At 42.2% G+C, this 24118-nt stretch overlaps 2 protein-coding genes across 6 annotated transcripts in view; one reads left to right on the top strand and one right to left on the bottom strand.

The window, feature by feature from the left end:
- Nucleotides 1–3259: 3259 nt before the first annotated feature.
- ECD (ecdysoneless cell cycle regulator) lies at nt 3260–22799 on the bottom strand. 2 transcript variants are annotated; one of them, XM_069980512.1, is made up of 14 exons: nt 22572–22799; nt 20808–21026; nt 20284–20401; nt 18943–19030; nt 18640–18815; nt 18327–18519; nt 18076–18204; nt 16467–16592; nt 14124–14209; nt 11722–11828; nt 10403–10577; nt 7421–7488; nt 4487–4701; nt 3260–4371 (listed from the first exon to the last, which is right to left on the bottom strand). In XM_069980512.1, the coding sequence occupies exons 2-14, from the start codon at nt 21010–21012 to the stop codon at nt 4135–4137; spliced, it is 1923 nt and encodes a 640-aa protein (XP_069836613.1). In that variant the 5' UTR covers nt 21013–21026; nt 22572–22799; the 3' UTR covers nt 3260–4134. The 2 variants fall into 2 exon arrangements, with proteins under 2 accessions (XP_069836613.1, XP_069836612.1); XM_069980511.1 differs by having other exon boundaries at nt 3260–4374; nt 22572–22797.
- The window catches only part of FAM149B1 (family with sequence similarity 149 member B1), a 21051-nt gene continuing 19610 nt past the window's right edge, over nt 22678–24118 (top strand). For 3 of the 4 annotated variants that reach the window (XR_011364256.1, XM_069980513.1, XM_069980515.1), the window contains exons 1-3: nt 22678–22783; nt 23427–23512; nt 23758–23868. Coding sequence is in view for 3 of the 4 variants with exons in the window: in XM_069980513.1 (XP_069836614.1) it covers nt 23466–23512; nt 23758–23868 (158 nt within the window). In the remaining variant the exon portion in view is untranslated. The other variant, XM_069980514.1, reaches the window with a different exon arrangement.

The raw sequence follows: 24118 nt of genomic DNA, 5'->3' as shown, positions 1-24118 counted from the left end.
GTACTGCTAACTGCTACCCGATTAATGGTGGCTCAGAAACATTCTATTATTAAAGCTTCATGGTCTAAGATGGTGGAATTTTTTTTTTTTTTATAAAAGGATTAGGCATTTTATGTATTAATCTTATAATACAAGAATCTTATAATACTATACTATAATTCTGTGCTGCTATATTAACACTTAGGACTGACTGACTTGCAGTATGTTAAATAAAATACATTTTTTTAAAAATACATTGGGACAGTGCTGAAACACCTACAAATTGCAAGGTATGTCCCAATACTTCTGTTCAAATAGGGTATGTTCTCATAATACATATCTACTCTGGATTTTCTGCAGCTCATCTGCAACATATAAATCCTTTTTTTTTTTTTTTTTAGTGCAGGAGAGTGATTCGCACCATGTGAACAAACACTTGGGGTAGAATTTATCATTCCCTGCACAAGTGCGGAGTGACAAGATTGTACAAAAATTTTTTGCAAGCTCAGTTTTGCACCCAAAAATTTGTGAAATTTTGCCACTCTGCGCTGGTGCAGGGAATAATAAATTACTCACCTTGGTGTATAAATACCAGGTTAAATCCTCTTCATATTAGAAGAACATGACCCATAATAGAATCCGCAAAACAAAGTCTGTTTTACTGTTAAATTACTATTTCACAAATGTACAAATATTTTTGTCAGACCCTACTTTTTTCACTTGGTCAGTGCTTGTTTGATAAAAAAAAATTCTACACTACACCTGTACCTAGAAGAGGGCACCCTAGAAGGTGCTGATGTTTCCTGTAAACATTCTTCATTCCAATACATGATGGTCTGGAGTTTGAAACCTTCTTTAATTGTAGTAGATAAAGATGGACCCAGCGCTTGGTGTTTTTTTTTTTTTGTTTTTTTTCTTTAAAGCGTAACTGTCATTTCAAGGCCATTTTTCTGAAAACATTAAATAACAGAACAAGCGATTTTAAGAAACTCTGTAATAGGTTTTATGTACTAAAAGAGTTTCCTTCTGTACTGAAAAAGCAATCTCCCAGCCTCCCCCCTCACATCAAATGAAGCAGGATTTCTGTCTCCATTATGTGGCTATGGAGAGGGGAGGGGCTGTTAGGAGTGACTGAGCACGGAGCAGTCCTGCAAAGCACAACACCCTGCAATCTTCTCTCAGTAAGTTCATAGATAAGCACTGACCTTTCTGACCCCAGAATCCTGCGGTTTAGGTGCCCAGACAGTCTACAGACAGCTGACCTTCATGTCACCTCTTCCTGCTCCCTCACCTCCCTCGGCCCCTCCCCCCTTCATAGGCTTACAATGGAGAGAGCAGAACCCGTCTTCACTGGCTTCTCTGTAATGAAGACGTGTTTGCCTGATGATGCACAGATAAGAAGTCAGGGGGGGAGGCTGGGAAATTGCTTCTTGAGTACAGAAGGAGGCTTTTTTGGATGATGAAACCTATTACAGAGTTTCTTAAAATCGCTTATACTACTGATTTCTGCAATAAAAAAAAACATGACAGTTACGCTTTAAAGCTCTGGAACACTTTAAGGCCATGTTCACACATGGCATGAACATCGGCCATGTACTTTAAATTATGTGCACAGCCTATTTTGTGAGGTTGCTGTTCACTGAATAGCAGCCGAACAAAATAGACATGTCAGCTTTTTTTGCGGCCGCATAGAACACCGGCCATAGTGTATACAGTGTGTGTATACACTACGACCCTTGTTCTATAGAATCTAATGTAAAACCACACTATCAATAAACAGCGGCTGTTGTTTATTGTAAATATACATGTGAATGTGGCCTAAAAGTAACCTATCAGCAGGTAACCTGCTGATATCCCCCTACAGTGCACAGGGTGCTGAGGATGACAGTAAGTTTCTTACCTTCATCCATGGTGCTGTTTCTGTGCAGTTTGAAGTTAAATTGCTATGCTAATAGAGTAGTTTGGTGCACTAGGGGCATGTTAGTCCCACCCCCAGTGCACAAAACCACCATATTAACATAGCGATTTAAATTTAAACTGCACAGAAACGGCACCTAGGATGAAGATTTGTTTCCCTTTAACACTACATATTAGTAAGGATGGTGGGAATATCTAGAGCACCCCTCCCCCCAAGCCCCATAGTAGATACAAGTGCTGCCTGTGGTTTAAATACATCTTAGATTTTCTATCTTTTTATGGTATTAGGCTGGTTTACCAGAGGCTAGAGATGTCTATATAGTACTGTAAGTGATGTTGGGCCCCAGAGCCCTGGTACACTGCCATCCTGTATATTCCCTATAGTAACACCTCATGTTATTTTGCAGTTGTAATTGGGTTTGGCATCATACAGGCATATGTATGTAGGATAATACTATATTAGCTCATCAGTAGAAATTCAGCTGATGTTTTCAGTTCAAAGCCTAAACAGCATTGCTGGCAATTTACTGTATGTGAATGAGTCAGGAAGAGAACATTGCTCTGTCAGTAGAATATTTATTACTGGCAGGAATCCACCAACTCATTCACATCTATTAGCTCCGGATTATTTGATTGTGATTCAGTCAAGTAAAATCATTCGATCATTCTAACAAACCAATGATCAGAGGTAAAGGAATTGTTAAGGCAGCTCTTGAGGTAAGCTGAGGTTGGTCTTTATAAAGCTACATTCAGCTGTAATATGTAATACACTGATATACAAGAGATGTTTAGTAAATTAGATCCCAGCTGAACAAAACATGAACTTTTCCCAGGCTCACCTAATTTGTCTTGATAGGAACCAATCCGCTTCACACCATTAAAGGGTTATGGAGACAGTGTGAAAATAACACAAGTCTGAGATTGAACAATCCTTCTTGGATCCCTGTTATTGCCATCTAGATCTCTGTATTGAAATGGGAGCTCTGCTGCAATAACCCAACCCCACCCTTACAAACAACGTGTGAAGCTTATGGCTCCTGTACATGTTTTTTTCAGTGATGTGCTGTTCCAGTCATTTGATTGGTGGGCGTTCCAGTTGTTGGCACCTCGCTGGTCAACTTGGCCAACAACCATTTTAAATAAGGCTTAGATGAGAGGTAATTTAATATTAAAATATTTAAAATATAAATTTTTGTTGATTTACTCAATTTATTTTTACACTTAACTATGGCCACCTAATAATCCAGAATAGTTGATAATCCAGCAGCCATATTGTTGGATTAAAGCCATTCTAGATAAAGGTATTTTACTGTACAAGCACTTGTTAGAATTATTTCATATACACAAGCAAAACTTTCAAAAATATCTTCAATTGTTTATTAATTTTTTACAGTTTTTTTCTTCACCTTGAAAAAAACCCAAACATTTATATTAGAAAAAATAAACATTAAAGTAAAGTTTTCTACAAAGCATGACACACATATTTTACAACTATCACAGCATGCTGCATGAGGCTAACTAGTTTCATACCCTGCTGTAATAGCACATTATTATTTTTTTATCAGTCTGGTGTGTGCTCTTCACTGTTTAAATAATGGGAACATTAAAAAGAAGCATTAAATTGAGTATTGTTCACTCTCTTCCTCCCATCTTGACCAGGGCTAGACTGTTTCAGCAGTTGCTGCTCCTAAGGCTGGGTTCACACTGCGTTTTTGCAATCTGTTTTTTTCATCCGTTTTTTTTTTTTGCAAAAAAAACTAATGCATTTTGTGTGCATCCCTTTTGATCCCTTTTTTTTTTTTTTACAATGGAAGTCAATAGAAAAACAGATCAAAACACAAATGCATCAGTTTTTTTTTAAAAAACAGATGAAAAAAAAAAACCCGGATTGTATAAATGTGCTGTATCGTACAAATAAAAAGATGCAGATGCTTGTTTCCTTTTTTGCTCAGGTTACCAGTAAATACAGCTCTATATGGAAGAAAACACATTTCTTTCGCTCCTTAATTCTGCTGACTTTGTAGACACGGAGAATAAAGAAAACCTTTCTAACTCCATTGTATTTGAAGGGTCTATGCTGCAATACAGTGCATACAAGGACATGGCGTTGTCTGAGGAACATGTTTTTGTAATTTGTGGGGATATCAGGGGTTGGATTACAGTTTATGGTATACTCTAGGGATACGCCATCACTCTTTCAGAACAGGATACTTGGTGATCTGAGTCCTTAGGTGTATGTCAGTGTGGCACACTTCTGTCTGCTGTCTCCTGGTCAGTATTGTCAGGAAGGTGCACACCCATACTTTGTAATAAATTGGAAACCGGTCCAGCCAGACCAGACTGAGAGCTAAATGACTCGAGGATGTTTGTGACCAAATTTAAGTCCACATCCACTGGGGCCAAATCTGACTCATCGGCGTTCACCTCTTCTTCAGAGCTGCTCTCATTGGCTTTAGTCTTGGGACTGACTGCCCCCTGCTTGGGACGAAAGGAAAATTAGGACTAATTTGAATTAGTGTCCTCCATACATGAAAGCAATGATCATGGCTACACATGCTACCGGACATATTCAACCTTAATGATTCCTTACCATATTTCTCTTCTTGGTAAAGCTTTTGCCAATGTGTGTGTGTGCCAGTTCCCTGTCCATAACATCCATGTAAGAGTGTAGGCTTTGCAGGGCATCTGCATTCATTGGTGTTGCCTGATGATCATCTAAATCATCCAAGTCTTCATCGCTGTTCAGTAACTCAAAGTCTTCTTCAGAATCTAGGTCATCAGAGTCAAGCTCCTCTGGATTTGGACCTGCGGAAAAGGGGAATTGAATATAATGTGTAAAAGAGTTGTCATAAGATAGATGCTTTTTACGTAACCAGAAGATGGGTGACAAATGTCAGATTGCTAGGGGTCCCACTGCTGGGACATCTACAGTGTCCTCCATTTAAATGCAAGTTAGAGATAGTTGAATGCTGTATTCTGTACTGTAGATGATAAATCTCTTAACTTAGAACAACCTATTCAATAGAAGATTTTCGATTTACTAAAATGATTCACTGTAGTGTAACAGAGGATTTATGTATAAAAAAATAAAATAAAAAAAAATAAAATAAATTATATATATATATATATATACACACACACACAGTGGTGCCTTGGATTACGAGCATAATTCTTTCCGGGACCTTGCTTGTAATCCAAATCTGCTCTTAAACCAAAGCAAATTTTCCCATAAGAAATCATAGAAGTGCAGACAATTGGTTCCACACCCCAAAAATAATGATTTATTTTTCTGAATTACATGTAAAACAGATGAAACAAAGATTAAGAAACAGCAGGATATGTGATATCATAAACTACTGTACAGTAATGGAGAGGATGGGAAACACAAGAGCTGAGAGAGACTGCAGGGAGCATGAAGGAATGAGCAGGACAGATGTGGGCACATACATGTAGCGCTCTCTGTCCGGGGAGAGAGGGGTTACAGCTATGGAGAGATTACCCCCACAGTCCTGTCCCCTGATGTAAGCCCCAGCCTGAAGTGGATCTGCTATGATTTGGAAGGTGAGGGAGACTTCCTGGGTCAGAGTACAGAGCTGTAGACCACATTATGCAGGCCATGCCCCTCCTTCACTCGCGCTCCCACCCAGAACATGGAGCTCTTAAACCAAAGCAATGCTCTTAAACAAGTCACAATTTTGAAAAACTGTGAGCTCTTAAACCAAAACGCTCTTAAACCAAGTTACTCTTAAACCAAGGTACCACTGTATATATATATATATATATATATATATATATATATATATATACACATGTCACAAACTCCTCCAAGCATGGCCCTATCACAGACAGGATTGTTGTTCTAGGTATATGGAAGGATGGCTCAGAAAAGAAGGCTTGAGTCTTCTATCTGCAGTACAGGGCAGAGCAGAAACATAGGAGTAGGTGACATAAACTTGATGTTCTAAGAGAAACAGATCGCTAATATATCCCTCCAGATATCCCTCTATAAACTGACAGCACGGATATGCATATATTTCTGCCTCCAGTTTCACCTTACCAATCAAACAAGTGGTGTATTTTTACCTTCCACGCGGCACTGTGATCTGGCGTGTTGAAGAAAAACTATCTTTATTCCAGGCTGACAGTGTCAAACTGTAGTGTCTGTGACACTGTCAGCACCCGCCCCGCACAGCCTCTGCCCGCCCCGCTCTCTGGCCAATGCTGTAGTTTCTGGCCGCTGCTTGACTTTTGAAGACACAGCTGCAGTCAGAAAGTGCGGTGGGCGCTGACATTGTCACAGACACACTAGTGTGACACAGTCAGCCCAAAATAAACACATCGGATTACAGGGCAGTGCAGAAAACAAGTACAGTGGTGCCTTGGATTACGAGCATAATTCGTTTTGGGAACATGCTTGCAATCCAAATCACTTGTATAATCAAGGCAGATTTTCCCATATAGATTCATTCAAATGCAAACGATTTGTTCCACAACTCTACAACGAATTGCAGAGAAAGGGGGATAACGGCTACTGTGCACAGTCTGGGACCCTGACTGCAAGCAGCACCTGATTGCCAGCCTCCTGCACGGCTGAGTGCCATGGACGATCAAGGGTTAAAAGACCTTTAACCCCTGAGTTGTCCGTAGCAATCAGGTGTGCCGAAGGCTGGGAGTTGAGTGCCCTGCACCCTTCCCCGCACCTGCTCCTGCCTCGTCCATCTGCCTAGCAAACAGGCTGCTCCTGCCTCTTCCATGTGCCCAGCAACCAAGTCGATCCTGCCCCCATCATCTACCACCTAGCACCTGTGCTGCACAGCCTCTTCCACCGATCAAGAGCCACTCCTGCCTGTTCCATGCGCCCACCACCCGGGCTGCTCTGGCCTCCTCCATCTACCCTGCCGCTCCTGCCTGTTCCATGTGCCCAGCACTGGGCCGCTCCTGCCTGTTCCATGCGCCCACCACCAGGGCTGCTCCTGCCTTCCCCATATACCCACCGCTCCTGCCTGTTCCATGCGCCCAGCTCCTGTGCTATTCCTGCATCCTCCATCCATCCAGCACCCAGGGCTGCTCCTGCCTCTTCCATTGTCCTCCTTGTGTAGTGAACAATACCAGCAGTATTCTAATGGTAGCACAAGGGGGAGCTTGTGTTATGAAGCATTGCTTGTATACAGAGCTACATTTTTTTTTTAATAATGTGAGCTCATCTTTTAAATTTCATGTAAACAAGGTTACTCGTAATCTGAGATACCACTGTATATACTGCTTGTGCGATCAGCAAGGGGAAATTGGCAGCATGAATATATGCACATCTCTGCGGTCAGTTTCCTTTCAAACATATAAGGCTTCTACATGAAGGATACTTACCCCTCTGATATGTGCAGCTAACAATACATATATAAACTGATTCTTACTAAGTAGAGGATTTAGTAATTGAACATGGTTACCCTTAGAAATGTTTGTGCTTTATCTGGCCAATACTATACGTACAATAATCAATATAAGAAGCCAACAACATAAAACTTACCTAGGATTTTTTCCAAAGCACTTGTGAAAGAATCTACATCAAATGTGATTGGTGCTTCTGCAGAATTCCTGTATATAAAATAAGGTGAAAGCATATACTGATATTAGTAACTACCGATCATTAACTACCGATCAAAAAAACGTACCTCCAGCCTTAATAAATGTAATTAAAAGATTTCAGAACCAGTCTGTGTTATAGTCATCTTCCAGACTAAGAGGCTGTACTGACACAGTAAAGCAGAGTTCACAGGAAATTAACCCTTCCCATCTGTGGTAGACATTTGTTGTGTACCAGCATGTGGGCCACATGTAGTAGAGCCATTTTAGGTTTATTTAGTAGGGCTCAAAAGCGTACTCTTCGTCACTTTTGAGTGCAGCAAAATAAATGTGTATGTGCAGTAAATAGCTAAAATGACCAATTGACTACACTCTGGTCATTAAACTGAATGGACTCGCTGCGACCATGCCAAGGCACATCTATATACTTTTTTGATAAGATGCCAACATATACACTGATGGACCGGGCAAACGCAGTATGAACGCAGCCCAATGAAGCTAGAGCTTTAGGTCGAATATTACCTGTCTATAGCCTGTCTTAACATGGATAACATTAGAAAAGAGAAAATATTTAAAAGCAATTTTTTTTTTATTAGTGATTAGCCTGTACATTATTGGTTGAATATTAATGGTTTAAGATAGCTCTCTGGTCCTGTGTAGTAAGACTCTCCCTGTTATATATAGCTTTGATCTATGTATCTGCTAACATTTAACCAGGCACATCAAGATATCATTTTAAAAGAATATGCAGTGACAATTTTCCATTATGCTGCATGTTCAGGCCCCCATTTGCAGTGCAGACTCATGGATTTACATTAGGAAAGTGACTACTGGATCATCCACAAGCTGTAAAGTGACATTGGCTAGTCACACTGTGGTGCAGCGGAGACTGGAAGTAGCACTGTATTGGGCAAACAGAGTGCTCACTGAGCTCTGAGAGAAGGGCAGCTGTTTACTCTTACCAGCCTTATGCTGGGAGGGTAAAATTAGGCTGTCACTGTAATGCTCAGATTGCCTCATGAAAAGTTTCGTTTTGTGATTGTGTGTCTGACGACCTAAAGTGACCTCCTTTTTGCATTATGACTTCTCTATACAGGTGTTAAGGGGAAATGTAGCAGTTTTCATACCCTATTTCATATCATACGTTATGGTGCTCGTTCCAGTAAAAAGTGATTTTTTATCACCTACCTGGGCAGGGTTTCACAGCCGCAGCGTCACTTGGCCCCGCCCACACCGCCACATAGGCCTCACCCCCGGCCATTGGAACAGGTCAGTCTAAAGTTCTAGGCCCACCCCCACCACCCGGCCTATGTGCCGATGACGTCACGGGGGCGGGACCTACAGAGTGATGTAGGCAGTACTAAGTGGTGCTTTGTCCATGTAGCACAATCCACAGATGATAAAAGATGACTTTTTACTGGAACAATCCCCATGACATATGATATAAAATAAGGTACGCAAACTGCAAAATGTACCCTTTGCACCTGTGTAGAGAAGTCATAATGCAAAGAGGGGGTGACAGCGTCACTTTAAGTAATCATTGCATGCTCACAGAATGACTCCACCTATACTGTGATTGTCTAAGCACAAATTGGTAGAATATACCATCAGTGTCTGATCAGTGGGATTGAACTGCTGTGACGCCTGGCAAATGTTACAGCAGATTACAGCTGTAACTATTTAACCCTTTGAGGACCAGGTCCAAAATGACCCAGTGGACCGCGCAAATTTTGATCTTTGCGCTTTCGTTTTTCCCTCCTCCCCTTCTAAGAGCTCTAGCACTTTCAGTTTTCTATCTACAAGGCCATGTAATGGCTTATTTGTTACAGGAATAGTTGTACTTTGTAATGGCATCTTTGTAATCGCAGGCTCAGTGACCAGAGCGCCGATCGGACCGCACGGAGGCAGGTGAGAGACCTCCGGCAGTCCGTTTTAACGATCGGGACCCCCGCAGTCACACTGCAGGGGTCCCAATTGGTAAGTAACAGGGAACTCCCCCTGTCACTAACACTTAAACGTCACGGTGCAATCACGACGTTTAAGGAGTTAATGGCACACTGCAGGGCGATCGCTGCAGCGTGTCATAAACGGTGAGGTGCCGGCTGCTGATTGCAGCTGGCCCCCACCTGCTTTGAAGCGCGCTCCGCTCCGGAGCGCGCTTCATAGCTCAGGACGTACCGGTACGTCCAGGGTCGTCTGGGCACAGACTTCCAGGACGTACCGGTACCTCCTAGGTCGTCTAGGGGTTAAAAAAAAAACATTTTCTGTTAAAGTGTCGCTGTCGTTATAACTTTCAAAATCTGACTCAAACTAAGGGCCCGATTACAACAACAGATTATCTGAAAGATTTTTTTAAGCCAAAGCCAGGAATTTATTTGAAAAGAGGAGAAATCTCAGTCTTTCTCTTATTACTTGTTCTCTCTTTATAGTCCATTCCTGGCTTTGGCTCAAAAAAATCTGTCAGATCATCTGTTGGTGTAATAGGGCCCTAAGTTTGCAATTTACATTCATTATTTTTTTTTCTAGTTATCATGGAAAACACAGCACTTCCTGTTTTCTGGAAACAGTAAGTCCTGTGTATCCCAGGCCATCTGAGCCCATACAGAGAGAGTAGCCATGTGATTGACAGACATATTGAGCCGTGACTCTGTGTACTTGCCGGAATTCCTGTGTTTAGTTTGTTTTTTTCAACCAGCACAAGACTAAAAATCTGCCTTCAGGAGACTGGACCTGGATTTCTGGTAAGTTCAGCTTTGTTGTACAGCATGATAACAACAACAAAAATAATGAATGTATAGTGTAAACTTGCTTTATATCACATCTACTGTTGATTTAAATTTTGAAAGTTATAACGACAGGTACACTTTAAGTCAAGTATCTTGCAAGAAAGAATGACTTGTAAGGAATATCTAATGAAAATACTTGCCAAGGCACCTCTGCTCCTTCATGTGAAGACACTTTTGTGATAAATGCCTTCATGCTGTCAGTCACCTCAGACAAGTTGTATTGCTCCTTGTTCTCAGCAGTATGTTCCTTTGAACCAGCAGCATTCTGCAAGATCTGCTCCAACTTTTCTGGTGATAAGTCCAGCCAGCTGTCATCTTCAAGCAAACAAGCATGTTACAATGAAAGGCAGCCATTCTTATTATAATAATCCCAAGATTCTTCATTCCTACATGCTAATCATAATGAGGAAAGTTACCCAGTTCAAACATACTGTGTCCCATCACAATGCAAAGGTTACAAAAAATGAGCTGAACCATTAAGTAGTCTGAAGAAATGCAAATGTGGAAGGTCATTAAGAGGCTATTGTGCAATAAACTTAATAAGCTTTAGCTTCGGCTGTCCAGGCATGATGGGAATTGTAGTTTTGCATCAGCTGGAGGGATGAAGTTTCCCCATCCCTGCAATAAACAGCTTAAAAAACTACAAAATAAAGTCATCTACATCCACAGAATACAGGTCTGTCAATGGGAATACAGCATCCCAGCTGAGCTGGAAGATATAATAGATGTATATAAAGAATCTGCTTCTTACAGTTCCATAAAGGGATACTCTAGAGGCTAAACATTAATTTTCAATACACTGCAATATAACTTTATGGAAAATATATATATATATTTTTGCTTTTGCACACATTTCTGTTTAGTGGCAGCAGTGAAGGGTAACAGGGGCCCTGCAGTCCCAGATCACTTGATGTGTTCTAGCATTGCTGCACAGCTCTATGCAGAGCAACATCCAGTTTCCTCCTGCATACTGTATATTATATACAGTACCCTGGGGGAGGCTGCCCCTGACACGATTGTGGTGTCCAGCAGTCTCCCCAGGTACTATATGTATGTACACGGGGAGGGGGAGAATTTGTTCAGTCTCTGAAGTACCACTTTAATAGAAAAATTCAGGTGTATTAAAGTTGAAATTATAAAAAGTGTCAGTTGAATACACTAGAGTACAGATCTGTACTCCTAGTAGCCAAAACGGCAGAAAGAAAACGTAGTTCTATATGGTGAATAGGAACTATGAAAGAATACAGCAGGCTATTTATATATCAATGCTGTGTTTTTTATTCTTCTGCATTTACGACCGATTGGATTAACAGAAACCCCCCCAGAGCGGATATGAACATAACTTAAGCGAGCTTCAATTGTCACTTGACTTTGTGTGTTAGACATTATATTCTCTATTTTCCTCAAAGATTGTAAACCATGTTGTTGATCTTTAGCCTAAGCTGAAGTGAAGATTTACCTTCATCGGGAGAGAGAAGAGCTTCTTCTTTCTTCAGCTCATCCATGTTTACCGTCAGGGTGTTTAGTAACCTCAGGACTTCTTCATCAGGACTCAGGTTTGCTGAACTGGGTAAAAAAAAAAACATAACAATTGATAATTCCAGATGAAATCCTGGTTATCGCATGTCTTCCACAACACTTTCACTTAATACAGCCAAGTTTGGAGACCATGTAGTGTAAGGAATGCAAGGGAGCTTTGAAAAATCTCTATTTTCTACACAGATGTATCATAACCCGATCATCATCTGTTATTAGGTAGCAAGTGTTCACAGCCCCCGTAATGTCACCATAGTGCTGTACATGTAATGTGCACAAGTGCCATGTAGTGATGAACGATGCACCGAAATATCGATACTACTATCGATATTTTTCGGGCAGAAAAAAGGTTCGGTACCAGGATTTCCTGGTATCGATACTTTATGTTAAACTGCCTAATAACGCAGCTTAACATAAAGTATGGTGCAGAGAACACGGCCGGCGGCTACCTGAGCGCCAGCCATGTTCTCTGTGTGCCGCCCCCTGCCCCCTGGTGTCCCCTCCTCCGCCCGCGCGCTCTCCGCTCCCGGCGGCGCCAAATTTAAATAGCCGGCACATAGCGATCGCTAGTGCCGGCTATTTTACAGGGTAGATGCCGCTGTCACACCTGACAGCGGCATTAACACCTCCTGAGCCGCTCCATATGCAGCAGGAGTCTGCTGCATATGGAGCGGCCCCCACTGCTAATGACTGCGGCCCGCGACCTCGCGGGCAGCAGTCATTTAACTATTCCCCCCCCACTCAGGACCCACTGCTGCAGCCGGGTCCCCCGTACCCACCAGTTCCCGCTGCTGCAGCCGGGTCCCCCGCGCCGCACCCCCCCCAGGACCTGCCGATGCAATGCGGTCCCTCGCACCCTCCGGTGTCCACAATCCTCCCCCCCCCCCCTTCCCTCGGGGTTGTTGTGCACGAGGAGGTTTGCTGGGAGTTGTTGTGTCAGGAGGCTGCTAATGCACTACAACTCCCAGCAGCACACCTTCTTGTGCACTACAACTCTCAGCATACCTCCTTGGTCACAAATGTATGCTGGGGGTTGTAGTGCACAAGGGGGTATGCTGCTGGGAGTTGTGGTGCATTAGCAGCCTCCTGACACAACAACTCCCAGCATACCTCTATGTCCACTACAACTCCCAGCATACCTTCTTGTGGGGAGTTGCAGTGCACATGCAGGTATGCTGGGAGTTGTAGTACACAAAGAGGTATGCTGCTGGGAGTTGTTGTGTTAGGAGGCTGCTAATGCACTACAACTCCCAGCAGCATACCTCCTTGTGCACTACAACCCCAGCATACCTCATTGTGCACTACAACCCCCAGCATACCTCTTTGTGCACAATGAGGTATGCTGGGGGTTGTAGTGCACAAGAAGTTGTGCTGCTGGAAGTTGTGTCAGGAGGTTGCTGCCGCACAACTGCAACTCCCAGCATACCTCCTTGTGCACTACAACTCCCAGGATACCTTCTTGTGCACTACAACTCCCAGCACACCTTGTTGTGGGGAGTTGCACACAAGGAGGAATTCTGGGGATTTGTAGTGCACAAGGAGGTATGCTGAGGGTTGTAGTGCACAAGGAGGTATGCTGGGAGTTGTAGTGCACAAGTAGGTATGCTGGGAGTTGCAGTTGTGCAGCAGCAGCCTCCCGACAAAACATCCCAGCATACCTCTTTGTGTACTACAACTCCCAGCATACCTCCTTGTGTACTACAACTCCCAGCATACCTTCTTATGCACCACAACTCCCAGCATACCTTCTTATGCACCACAACTCCCAGCATACCCACTTGTGCACTACAAATCACCACAAGAAGGTATGCTGGGAGTTGTAGTGCATAAGAAGGTATACTGGGAGTTGTGCACAGGGAGGTATGCTGCGGGGTAGAGAGGAATTAAAAAGTGTTTAAAAAAAGTTTAAATTAAAAAAACAATAATCATAATAAAGGTTCTAATAATCCCTGTTCCCTTTTTTTCAAAAAAAATATATTATATTTGTATTTTTACATATTTTTTTTCCAAACTTTATTTAGTATCGAATTAGTATCGAGTATCGAAATAAGAAAGCTGGTATTGGTATTGAACTCAAAATTCTGGTATCGTGACATCCCTAGTGCCATGTTCCACAGAATGAGACATAGTGATCCACTGCCTGGGTATTCCTCTATGCTGGAGCAGATGCATGGGCCAGGGACTTCAGGAGCTGTCATAGATACTGTGCTCAGCTTACTAGTTGTATGCTCTATGCGCATCTTGCCCTGTCAACTCACTCTCCCCAGTCCCAAAGATCCTATCAGTTTTTTTTCAGAAAATTATTTGTTTCTGTAGACATCTTACCTATTCGGCCTAAATACCGATTGCTGGAAGTAAATCTCTGCTTTCTTCATTAGTTCACAATATTGTGCTGATCCCTCCATTTCACCCTAAAAGGGAAGCACAGCCATTGATAATGTATGTAACTCATTTAAAGAAAGGTTTAGATTGGTCGGGTTCCAGGTGCTAAGACCCCCACCAACTGTTAAATGAATGTGCCAAACCCATTAGCCCTATGCCTGTTTGTTTCCACTCAGCATTGCTCGGCTTTCTAGAAACTCTGTGTATGAGTCTACCAACTGGGTGGGGTTTCAGCAACCAGAACCCCACCCATCTAAATTTCTAACGAGTGGGAAGTAGTTATGAGAGGGCTCACGTGCCTCTGCTCCAGCCACTCTCTGCACAAAGAATTGACATGTCTGCACTTTGAGTGCAAAGCGGAGGCGCGTGAACCCTCTCATAGACAGACTATGTCACACTGAGGCAGGTGGGATTCCGTGGTGGAGAGCTTCGCTGTGGAATTCTGCCACATTTACTCAGTGTGAACATAACCTAAGATTTGTGAGGGCATCAGCAGATGCAATTCTTATTAACATTTTCCACTGTAAGGATTAACAATAGCTTTTGGGAAGGACCTGAAAGCATTCATCATACCACACAGAACGATAGTTGTTAGTCATGATCATTACTACCATTGTTTACTCCTTCGGATCCCAGCAAAAGAACGAATGATATGTACATTAGTGAATATTTAGAGAACAATTTACAATTATTTTATGGTCAGCTTTAAAGATGCCATTAACGACACAAGGGATTTTTCGACCGTTGCCTGCCTACATGCAAAACGAATTATCATTTAAATGAAATAAAGATTTTTCACACGATTATTGTTCTGTGTAATAGGGCCCTAAGTGTTAGAAGGGATGGTTATATTTAACAACCACACAAAGCAGATTGTCTGCCATCCCACGAGGTAAAAAAGCTTCTTCCACAACCCTTAACCTGATATATAACAGAGAATGCTATCTCCAGCTTAACAGTTTTGTTTGCAGAATTCACCTGTATTTTGCTTGTTTGAAACGCCCATTTCCCAATAGAAGAATATTAACCCTTTATTTGCTCTATATCATACCTGTCTGCTCTGCATGTTCATCTCCACAGTATTAGTAAAACGGGGAATATACATTATTGGTAAGAGACATACCTTAGGGACAGACCATGTGGCTACTATGGGGTTCCTCGAGAGAGGGGAGCCCAGCCCCACATGTTTCCATTTCTACTGTTAGTGTTAGGAATCTGTGCTGGACCCCTCTCCCCAAGGAACTGCATTATCAGTACATAAAGGGATGGCGGTAATGACCTGAGGGTGATGGAAAACGAAGACAATGAAAACCCAGACCTGTCTGTTATGTGGGGCACACACAGGAGGATTTCTACCTTTTCTATAGGGCACCCTTTCTATGTACACCACAGATTAAAGCCTAAGGACATGCTATCATTATGTATTCCTAGAAAACCCTGTTATTTCTTTTGTCTCGGTAGTCTACTGCCCTCTACTGATAATTCTGTAGAAGCTCACACTACATTGTATAGGGTACAAATAATTTTTAAACTATTTGTATAAGGAAAAAAATATGTACAGGTGCTCAGGCCCTCTGTATGTGACTATCCAGCTCCTGGCTGTTCTAAAAACTATTAGTGTACTAGTGGCACCTGGAATGTATTCTAGTATTACTAGAGCTTGGTACTAGGTTCAAAAACATTGCAGTTAACACTAGGATAAGAGTCATATCACTATGCATTGATCAGCTATAACATTAACATCTACTCCTCGTAAAGCAAATTGCATTTATTATCTTGTGCCTGTCAAGAGGTTGAATACATGAGGCAACAGGTGAACAGTCAAGTCTTGTAGTGGATGTAAGGAAAATAGGAACAAATAGCAAGAGTAAGGATCAGAAACACTCTGACCAGGGCCAAGTTGTGATGGGTAGTGTTGAGTTGGCTGTTTGGCTTAGGCACAGTTCTGCAAACCCAAACGCTCGGCATTTGACTCCTGATGCCTGAAGAAGTTGGTTGCTGCCCTAGGGCTGCTCGGGACTCAACTTTCAGGTACCAGTCAAGCAGGCAGGAGAGAGGAGACATTCCAGCTTGCTGCATATCAGGAGCTTGGAAAAGCCTCTTTGACTCTTTGTGCCAGAGAATAAAAGTATTTACATCCTGGAAGTATAGACAGATATATGAAAGGTAGGTACCATGTGACTCCTAGACCTAACAGTATCTAACATTGTCAGCAGTTTGGAACCTGAATTGCAGCTGACAGATTCCCTTTAATATAGAAGAATACTGTAATGTAGCTTGTCATACCTTAAAGAAATTATTCTTTTTCAAGTTGCTTAAAAATCCAGTCCAGAGTGGGCTCTGTGAGGGAAGCCTTGTGGTCAAGGCATCGGACCCAGGACACTTGTAAACCAAGATCTCGAAACCGTGCGCCTGATAGAAAACCAAGTAATGGGTGAAGATCAAAAACACTTAAAGATCTGCAAATTCCAAGACATCTGACCTTAATAAAGATAGAACAAAAAATGTTCTCTTGCAAATAATACTCTGCAGATACAGGAACCCCACTTATTACAGATGTACACAAAAGAAAAATGTAGTCCCTGTACAAGGTATGGAGCTGTAGACTGAACAATGAATCCAAGTGCTCCAGTCTGGCTAAAACTTAAATTATATTAGATCCAATTAAAATATTAAAGTGGGACAACAAGGTGCAGCTTGACCCCACCAGCTCTAGCCAACTGTACTCTTAATCATGGTCATAATTATTTGTACAGTTCAATACCAGAAACTAGGGATGAGCAACTTTACAGCACTAGCAAAGCGGTTTGCTAGGCTCGGCCTTCAACTTCCCAGGACTGGATCCAGCTTTTCCAGGCACCCGGAGCAGAGCGGCACTGAGTTCAAAGGCAGCCGGCTGACAAGCTGATGGCCAAACCTAGCAAAAAGATTCACTAATACTGTAAATTCGCTCATCCCAACAAGAACACATTGGCTTGGGGGGGGGGGTCATGCTGCACCTTGTTGTTTTACATGGATATTTTAAGCGAATCCAAAAATATTAAAGATTTGCCGAGACTGCACTGGAGCACTTGGATTCATTGTTCTGTACATGGAGGAGAGAGCACTGTGCATCAGGTAATGAGCTGCTCACAGAGCAGTTTGGATGGCCGAGCCAACTGTTCAGCTGAATTGGAACAAATTGACAATACAAATTTAGGAACATCGCTAACAGTAATAAAAGTTACTGTCTCTCTTAACTTTCTATTTCCTAACTGTTGGGGTCTGTGGCTCCATACCTTGTACACAGCTGACAGGAGTCTTACACCTGTGTCAGCTGGATATGATCAGTTTTCAGATTCTAGATATGAACAACAATTGTCTGCAAGCAAATAATGAGGGCCAGAAAGTGCATGTTCACATTGTAAATAGCTACACTGTTCTTAAGGTTGGAGCCTCGACTAACGGAGCAAAGTGATGTCTGGACCTCACCAGACTGACCAATAGGATACTGGGGCCTCACCCTCTGTGGTGGGACACCATGCAAAAATAAAAACTATTGCTCAGTCTACCCTCCATTTGTCTCCTAAACTCTGTATAACATTAAAAGAAGTAGAAAATGAGTCAATAATGTTTCTAAACCAGATATTGTTACAGCAAGGACAGGATTGGGCAGCTTATAATCACTTTTGTGGAAACTGCCTCCCCACAACTAGGTAACGCCTCACTGGTGAGGCCCCCTCAGAGTTTGAGTAGCAATGGTTTAGAGTAACAGCAGGGTTTACATACTGATGCCCCTTACAGCTATAACTAAGACGCAACACAATGCCCTGGTAAACAGCTACATGAATTAGATCGGTGTGAGGTACATCTAATTTTCTCTGCTCGCTATTAAAAGCAAATAAAGACTGTTTACCAGCTTCATTCCCAGCTCATGGGCTTTGTACTTGGGATGTGAGAGAGCAGGAAGCGTGTATCCGCTGCGTTTGTCAGGATGGAACCTCTGTTGGCTGAGCTGTGCGTACAGACACTTTGTAAAAGTCACCTGTAAATGAGAGATTGAGTTATCTATAAAAGGTACTTACAATTCTTCTGCAGTATATGTAAAGCATCATAGGTGATCACGTATGAACTGTGCATTATACAGAATAAATTAAGCCTTCTTACCGATGTGAACACACGCCTTTCAGGTTTGAAATGATAAAATGTGCGACATGATTTGAGATCAATAGGGTCTCGGAGGTAAAATGCTTGGACTGCTGCTGATACCAACTGCGGACGCTCCTTCAATATAGTGGCGATCTCAGCAGGGAGGAAACAATGGGCGCGATGGAAGGAGTCCTTAATTTGTTCAGGGTACCTGAAAAATATTTAGAGGTCGGTTACTGAAAATAAATCAATAACATTGTTATTCTATTTATGTATCTTTATTAGTTATTGTAGAACTAACTGAACCTGGATGAGTAAGTTAGTGCTATACCCTTTTATTCTCCGCTGGATAGCTTTAGTAATAGACTCTGTTGCTGTGAAGGCATCTGGGTGGGCAGACAGTAACATCAGGGCTTGTGATATGTTTATATTGGAAGCTGGATCCGGCAGATCTCCCTCATCCTGCTGCAGTGGTATAATGCACAGCTTCCCATGGTAAAAAAAGACCTGGTGAGACAGCATCACAGCCACTTAGTATCCATTTTATGATAAAGTGGAACCTATAGGGCTCAAGTGTGTAAAAACGGCTTAAAACGGTGTAAAAAAAGGGGTTGACTATAATAAATGCACTCACCCGATTAGAGCTGTTCTCTGGCTTTAGCCACTTGGGCAGGAAATCAGCGGCTTCTATCAGCAGGAACTCTCCATCATTGTCCTCAACACTGCAGAGTAAACAAGGAAACAACTTGAGTAATAACTCCATACGTGAAGAGACATTTCAACAGTTTTAGCAGCAGTCACCAATTAGAAAAATCTTTATAATGATCTTATACAAATGATTCATACAGTTATGATATCCAAGGTCAATTTATACAACAACCACCAAGGAGGAAGGACAGGCAGAAACCCATTGTTTCCACCAGTTTTTAGCAATCCTCCACCTAAAGCTGCACACACAGGTGGATCTGCACTGTAAACACTGGATAAGTTCCTGCCTCCTCTGGTAACATATCTTAGCAGTTATTGTGACCAAATGGAACAGCAGACAACTACACGCATTTCAGTCTACAATACAAGGAGCTAATGCAGACATAGTGCAGTCAGTAGTGATATGCAGACGATTCTCTATAGAGCAATGTATACAGTATCAACACCAGGGGAAGGGATAATATGTTATATTTGTCAGGCTGCATTTCTCATGTCTGAAATAGCATTTCTCCCTCTAAAATGCCACAGTCAGGATTCATCCAAATTTATGGAATTTATATGGACAATAATGCTTTGAGTTTTTCCAGGTGTCAAATTTATCCCCTTGTTCCAACATGTTCGGCTATGTCAGATCCAGCATATGTGGAACCAGTATGATGTGGAGACATGACAATGCTGTCACTGCCAGATAGTGTACTGGAAAGTCTCCAGAGAACTGCCACTGCAGGAGGTTACCCCTGTCTTCAGTTAGTGAACATCCTCTTTAAAGAGTATATATAATTTTTTTCCTAAATAAATCCAAAACTCTGTACTGCTTACAGGTCGGATCTCCATTTTTTCCCGTCTTAGAGCTCCTAACTCATGCTTCCCTCTCAGAGCCGTGGGGTCAAGTGACAGACTTTGTGTGTATGTGCAGCCATGACTAGCAGGAGCTGACTGCATACAGATATTTACGGTTCTTATTTTACTTAAACGGCTGTTTTATGAGGGGGAAAAAAGGCCTAGAAAATGGACATATTTTCTACTGTTAAGTTCGATTGTACTCAATAGTAAAACAAACTATTTGTGCAGAAATGCATTAATTTACAGCTATAAAATAAAGTGTCCCTATCATTACAAAACTTTAAAAAAGACCAAATGTGTAATTTCAGTTAAAGAAAAAAAAAATGGTAAAACTGTGTGCAAGTGTATACTGGCTGTATTTTCAGCATTGTAAAATGCATCATGCATGCAGTAGGAGTGCAGTACTATCATATAGACATTGTACCTGGCAGCTAGTTCTGGACAGTCCTTTGTGATCTGTTGAATTAGGTAAACTATAAACCACTCATCTTCTATGTTATCACTAAAACGAGTTATTCCTCCAATATGGGCCGGAACATCACCTAGTCAAAAGGAAATATAGCAATAATATAGTTATTCAGAGACAAGCACAGTAACAAATTCACCAAAGACAATCGACATCTGATTCAGAGAGCATAAAGCCAGCAAAAGCATTTCAGATAACTCCACCTTTCAGGATGGATTCACACAATATGAAACAGATGCATAATGGAAATCTGCTGTCACTAGTGGAAATCCCTCTGAACATTTGTAGTCTATGGAGAAAACTTGGATAGATTGTATTATAAATACTGGGGCTATAACTTTACCCCATCCTTTCTGAATCTTCCTATATAAATTAAATGTGAAAGAATTAAAACAATAAAGCATATAAAAGTCACATCCTGAGCCACATTAACATAAAACTGAAAGCTGGAGCGCTTCATTAACCTATAAGTATCTAGTTACCTTTTCTGGATTTATACTTGAGATTAAAAGCTTGGTTTTGCCAAATGTAATCGGCCAGTAATGGAGCGAGCTTAGCAAGTATCTCTTCTATATACTGATGCAAAACCTGTTTGAGCTTGGCAGGGTCATGTGGCTCATTGGGTACCAGATAAAGATGATATTCCACAAAATCTTCCACAACCATCATTTTCTTCTGCTTCTCCATGGTGTACACGGTGTCTAAGATGACAAGAAAGAGAGGCCTAAAATAAAGTTTTACACAAGTTTTACCGCTGCGTGTATGTAATTTCGGCCCCTTAACCCATTCAGCTCCCGCCCTGCTCTCGCTGTATACATTACCTCTCCTCGCTGCACGGGTCCCGGCGTACTGCTCTCCCGCCCAGCCAATCAGTGGCTGCGGCAGGGCAACACACTGATTGGCCGGGCGGGAGGCACCCTAAAGGGGTTATCCAGCACTACAGAAACATGGCCACTTTTGCACCACTCTGTCTCCAGTTCAGGTGTGGTTAGCAATTAAGCTCCATTTACTTCCATAGAACTGAGTTTCAAACCTCATCCAATCTAGAGACAAGAGTGGTGCAAAAGTGACCATGTTTTTGTAGCGCTGGATAACCCCTTTAACTCACTGAAATTATTAACATTTTGGAGATGATAATTTGAATACTCAAAACTTCTCTTACTCCATGTCTGTAAGTGTGACTTCTTGTTAGCTGGGAACCTGAATAGCAGCTCACAGAATCCCTTTAAAGGGGTTGTCCATCGAAAATCTTTTTATTTCAAATCAACTGTTTTCAGAAAGTTATATAGATTTGTAATTTAATTCTATTTAAAAATCTCAAGTCTTGCAGTACTTATCAGCTGCTGTATGTCCTGCAGGAAATGTTTTTTTTTTCCCAAGTCTGACACAGTGCTCTCTGCGGACATGAACTATCCAGAGTAGGAAAGGGTTACTATAGGACTTTGCTACTGCTCTGGACAGTTCCTGTCACAAAAGGAGGTGGCTGCAGAGAGCACTGTGTCAGACTGGAAATAATCCACCACTTCCTGCAGCACATACAGCAGCTGATATGTACAGGAAGACTTGAGATTTTTCAATAGAAGTAAATTACAAATCTGTATAGCTTTCTGACACCAGTTGATTTGAACAAGAAAAGATTGTCGCCAGAGAGCCCCTTTAAGTCCTAGTGCATACTGAGTATTTGGGGGCAGAAATCAACCAGATTATGAGTCAGATTACACCTCAAAATGAAGGTGAATTCCATTTGGAATAAGCCTATCATTAAATTTAATGTAAATTTTTGTAAATCAGATTAATTCAACTCTTGACACTGATGTGATCTCCGCCTGATGAGTTGATACATCTATTCACTAGTACACATCCATAGAAGTCAATGGGTCATTTTAATTCTGCGTCCTTTCCATTCCATCTTGGCATACAGCATGGATTTCCGCTGAATTACAAGGAAGGAATTTCCCTCCTCAGTGTGCACCTAGCTTCCCCTGTACCTGCCCCAGGAGGGATGCCTGGATTAACCCTTTCACCAATGTAGAACCTAAATATATCAGTACACTCTGCAAAGCAGTGTGACAGCACTTTTTATATCTGCCTATAAAGACTTGTGATGTCTCACGAGTTCCTGTGTCCTTCTATTGCTGCCAGGGCAGATACTTCGCACCTAAAAGCCGCCACTACGCGCCCATCGCCCCGCAGGTAAGTGAGCAATGAGAAAAAGATCAGTGCACCAGCAAAGTATGGCGCGTTACCTCAGTGTGAACAGTCCTCAGTTTCTTCAGGTACAAAATTAACAGTCCTCTCTAACTTCCAGTGGATCCAGGATGAAGTCTATGGCACCGTCATCACTCAGCGCCTCCAGCGGGGACATGTGACAGGAGGCTGTCGCAGAGGCAGTGACGTAAGCGGGAGTCATGACGACTACAGAGCGTCCTTACGGCGGCCTGAGCGCTGCAAACCGCAGGTGCGAAATTAGGGGTTAAAGGCGATCGCGGCGGGGTGGTGGTCTGTGTGACAGGGCAAAGGGCCATGAAGCTGAAAGAAGGAGAAATTGTATGGGACGTCTGTGGAACCACAAGTCACATAGCCTGTAGCTGACCCTCATGTATGAGCATTGTATACTGTATAATGTAATCTATAGGTTGGATACATCAGTGCTAGGGTGGCATTATTATGAGCCTTGATGTGGATGCTATGATATGGCTTACACTATTAGAACGTGTTCACACTACTACACATGCGGATTTTCATTGAACTCCTGTGTCAGGGAGTCTGCACATCTATATATAGGAACTGGGAACCACCGACAGACACATCACATTAGTCCCAGAGTTATCCCGCCTATTGTTACCATTATCCAAAGATGTGTCTGAGACAGCAGGGTGACAGGATATGGCTGCTGTCATAGCACCCCCTGGGGTTGTCACCCAGCTTTATAGATATCTGACAAAGGTATGCAGTGACATGGCAGTGGGGAAAGTATCAGGACACAGCTATACAGAACTGCTATTCACCTGGGAAAGCTGGGTGCCGCATCCTAATCCGGGTGTTTACATACGGAAACGATGATATTGCCAACATCCTAATGTGAACACTTCTCTGAACAGGAGACATCAAGAGGAAATGTCCCAGTGACGCGTACTAGGATGATTTCCAGATACAAACGGAAGCCAGTAGCACAGACGTTACAAATGTAAGTGCTGAGTCCATATACATTGAAGGTGTTAAACTCCGACCCTCCAGCTGTTACATAACTGCAATTCCCATCATGCCCGAACAGCCAAAGATAAAGCTTGTAGGGAATTGTAGTTTTGCAACAGCTGGAGGGTTGGAGTTTGACATCCCTGACCTATATATAAATCAGTCTGATGTATATGTGTATACGCCTCTACATAGTCATCACATCATCATCATTATTATTATCTTCTCCTTTTCTAGTAACCAGACCCTTTCTAAAGCTGCAGAAAACCATCCCCATCCAGACAAAGGAGAAGGACTTCCTGGCTCTCTTGTCAGTGACCGATATGATGTGGATTCTGAGTGTGAAAGGTATCTGTTAATGGGACATGGGGATCCAGCATGTTACAAGGCGGCATTTAATAGCCTGCGGCCCCACAATTTTGCTAGTAAATCATGCAGAAATTAACACACCACATGCGGGTATGGAATTGTCTGCGTGTGGCTGCCACAATGTCTGGTTTTATCTTTACTTCTGATATCCTATGGGGAGGTATAGTGCTGTGTTGTAAAGCCGCCATGGTTTCCTAATCCTGGACAAGCATTTGAATATATGGATTTA

The sequence above is a fragment of the Dendropsophus ebraccatus genome, chromosome 8 (genome assembly GCF_027789765.1).
Source record: "Dendropsophus ebraccatus isolate aDenEbr1 chromosome 8, aDenEbr1.pat, whole genome shotgun sequence".
NCBI lineage: Eukaryota > Metazoa > Chordata > Amphibia > Anura > Hylidae > Dendropsophus > Dendropsophus ebraccatus.
This window is presented reverse-complemented; position numbering and strand designations above follow the sequence as displayed.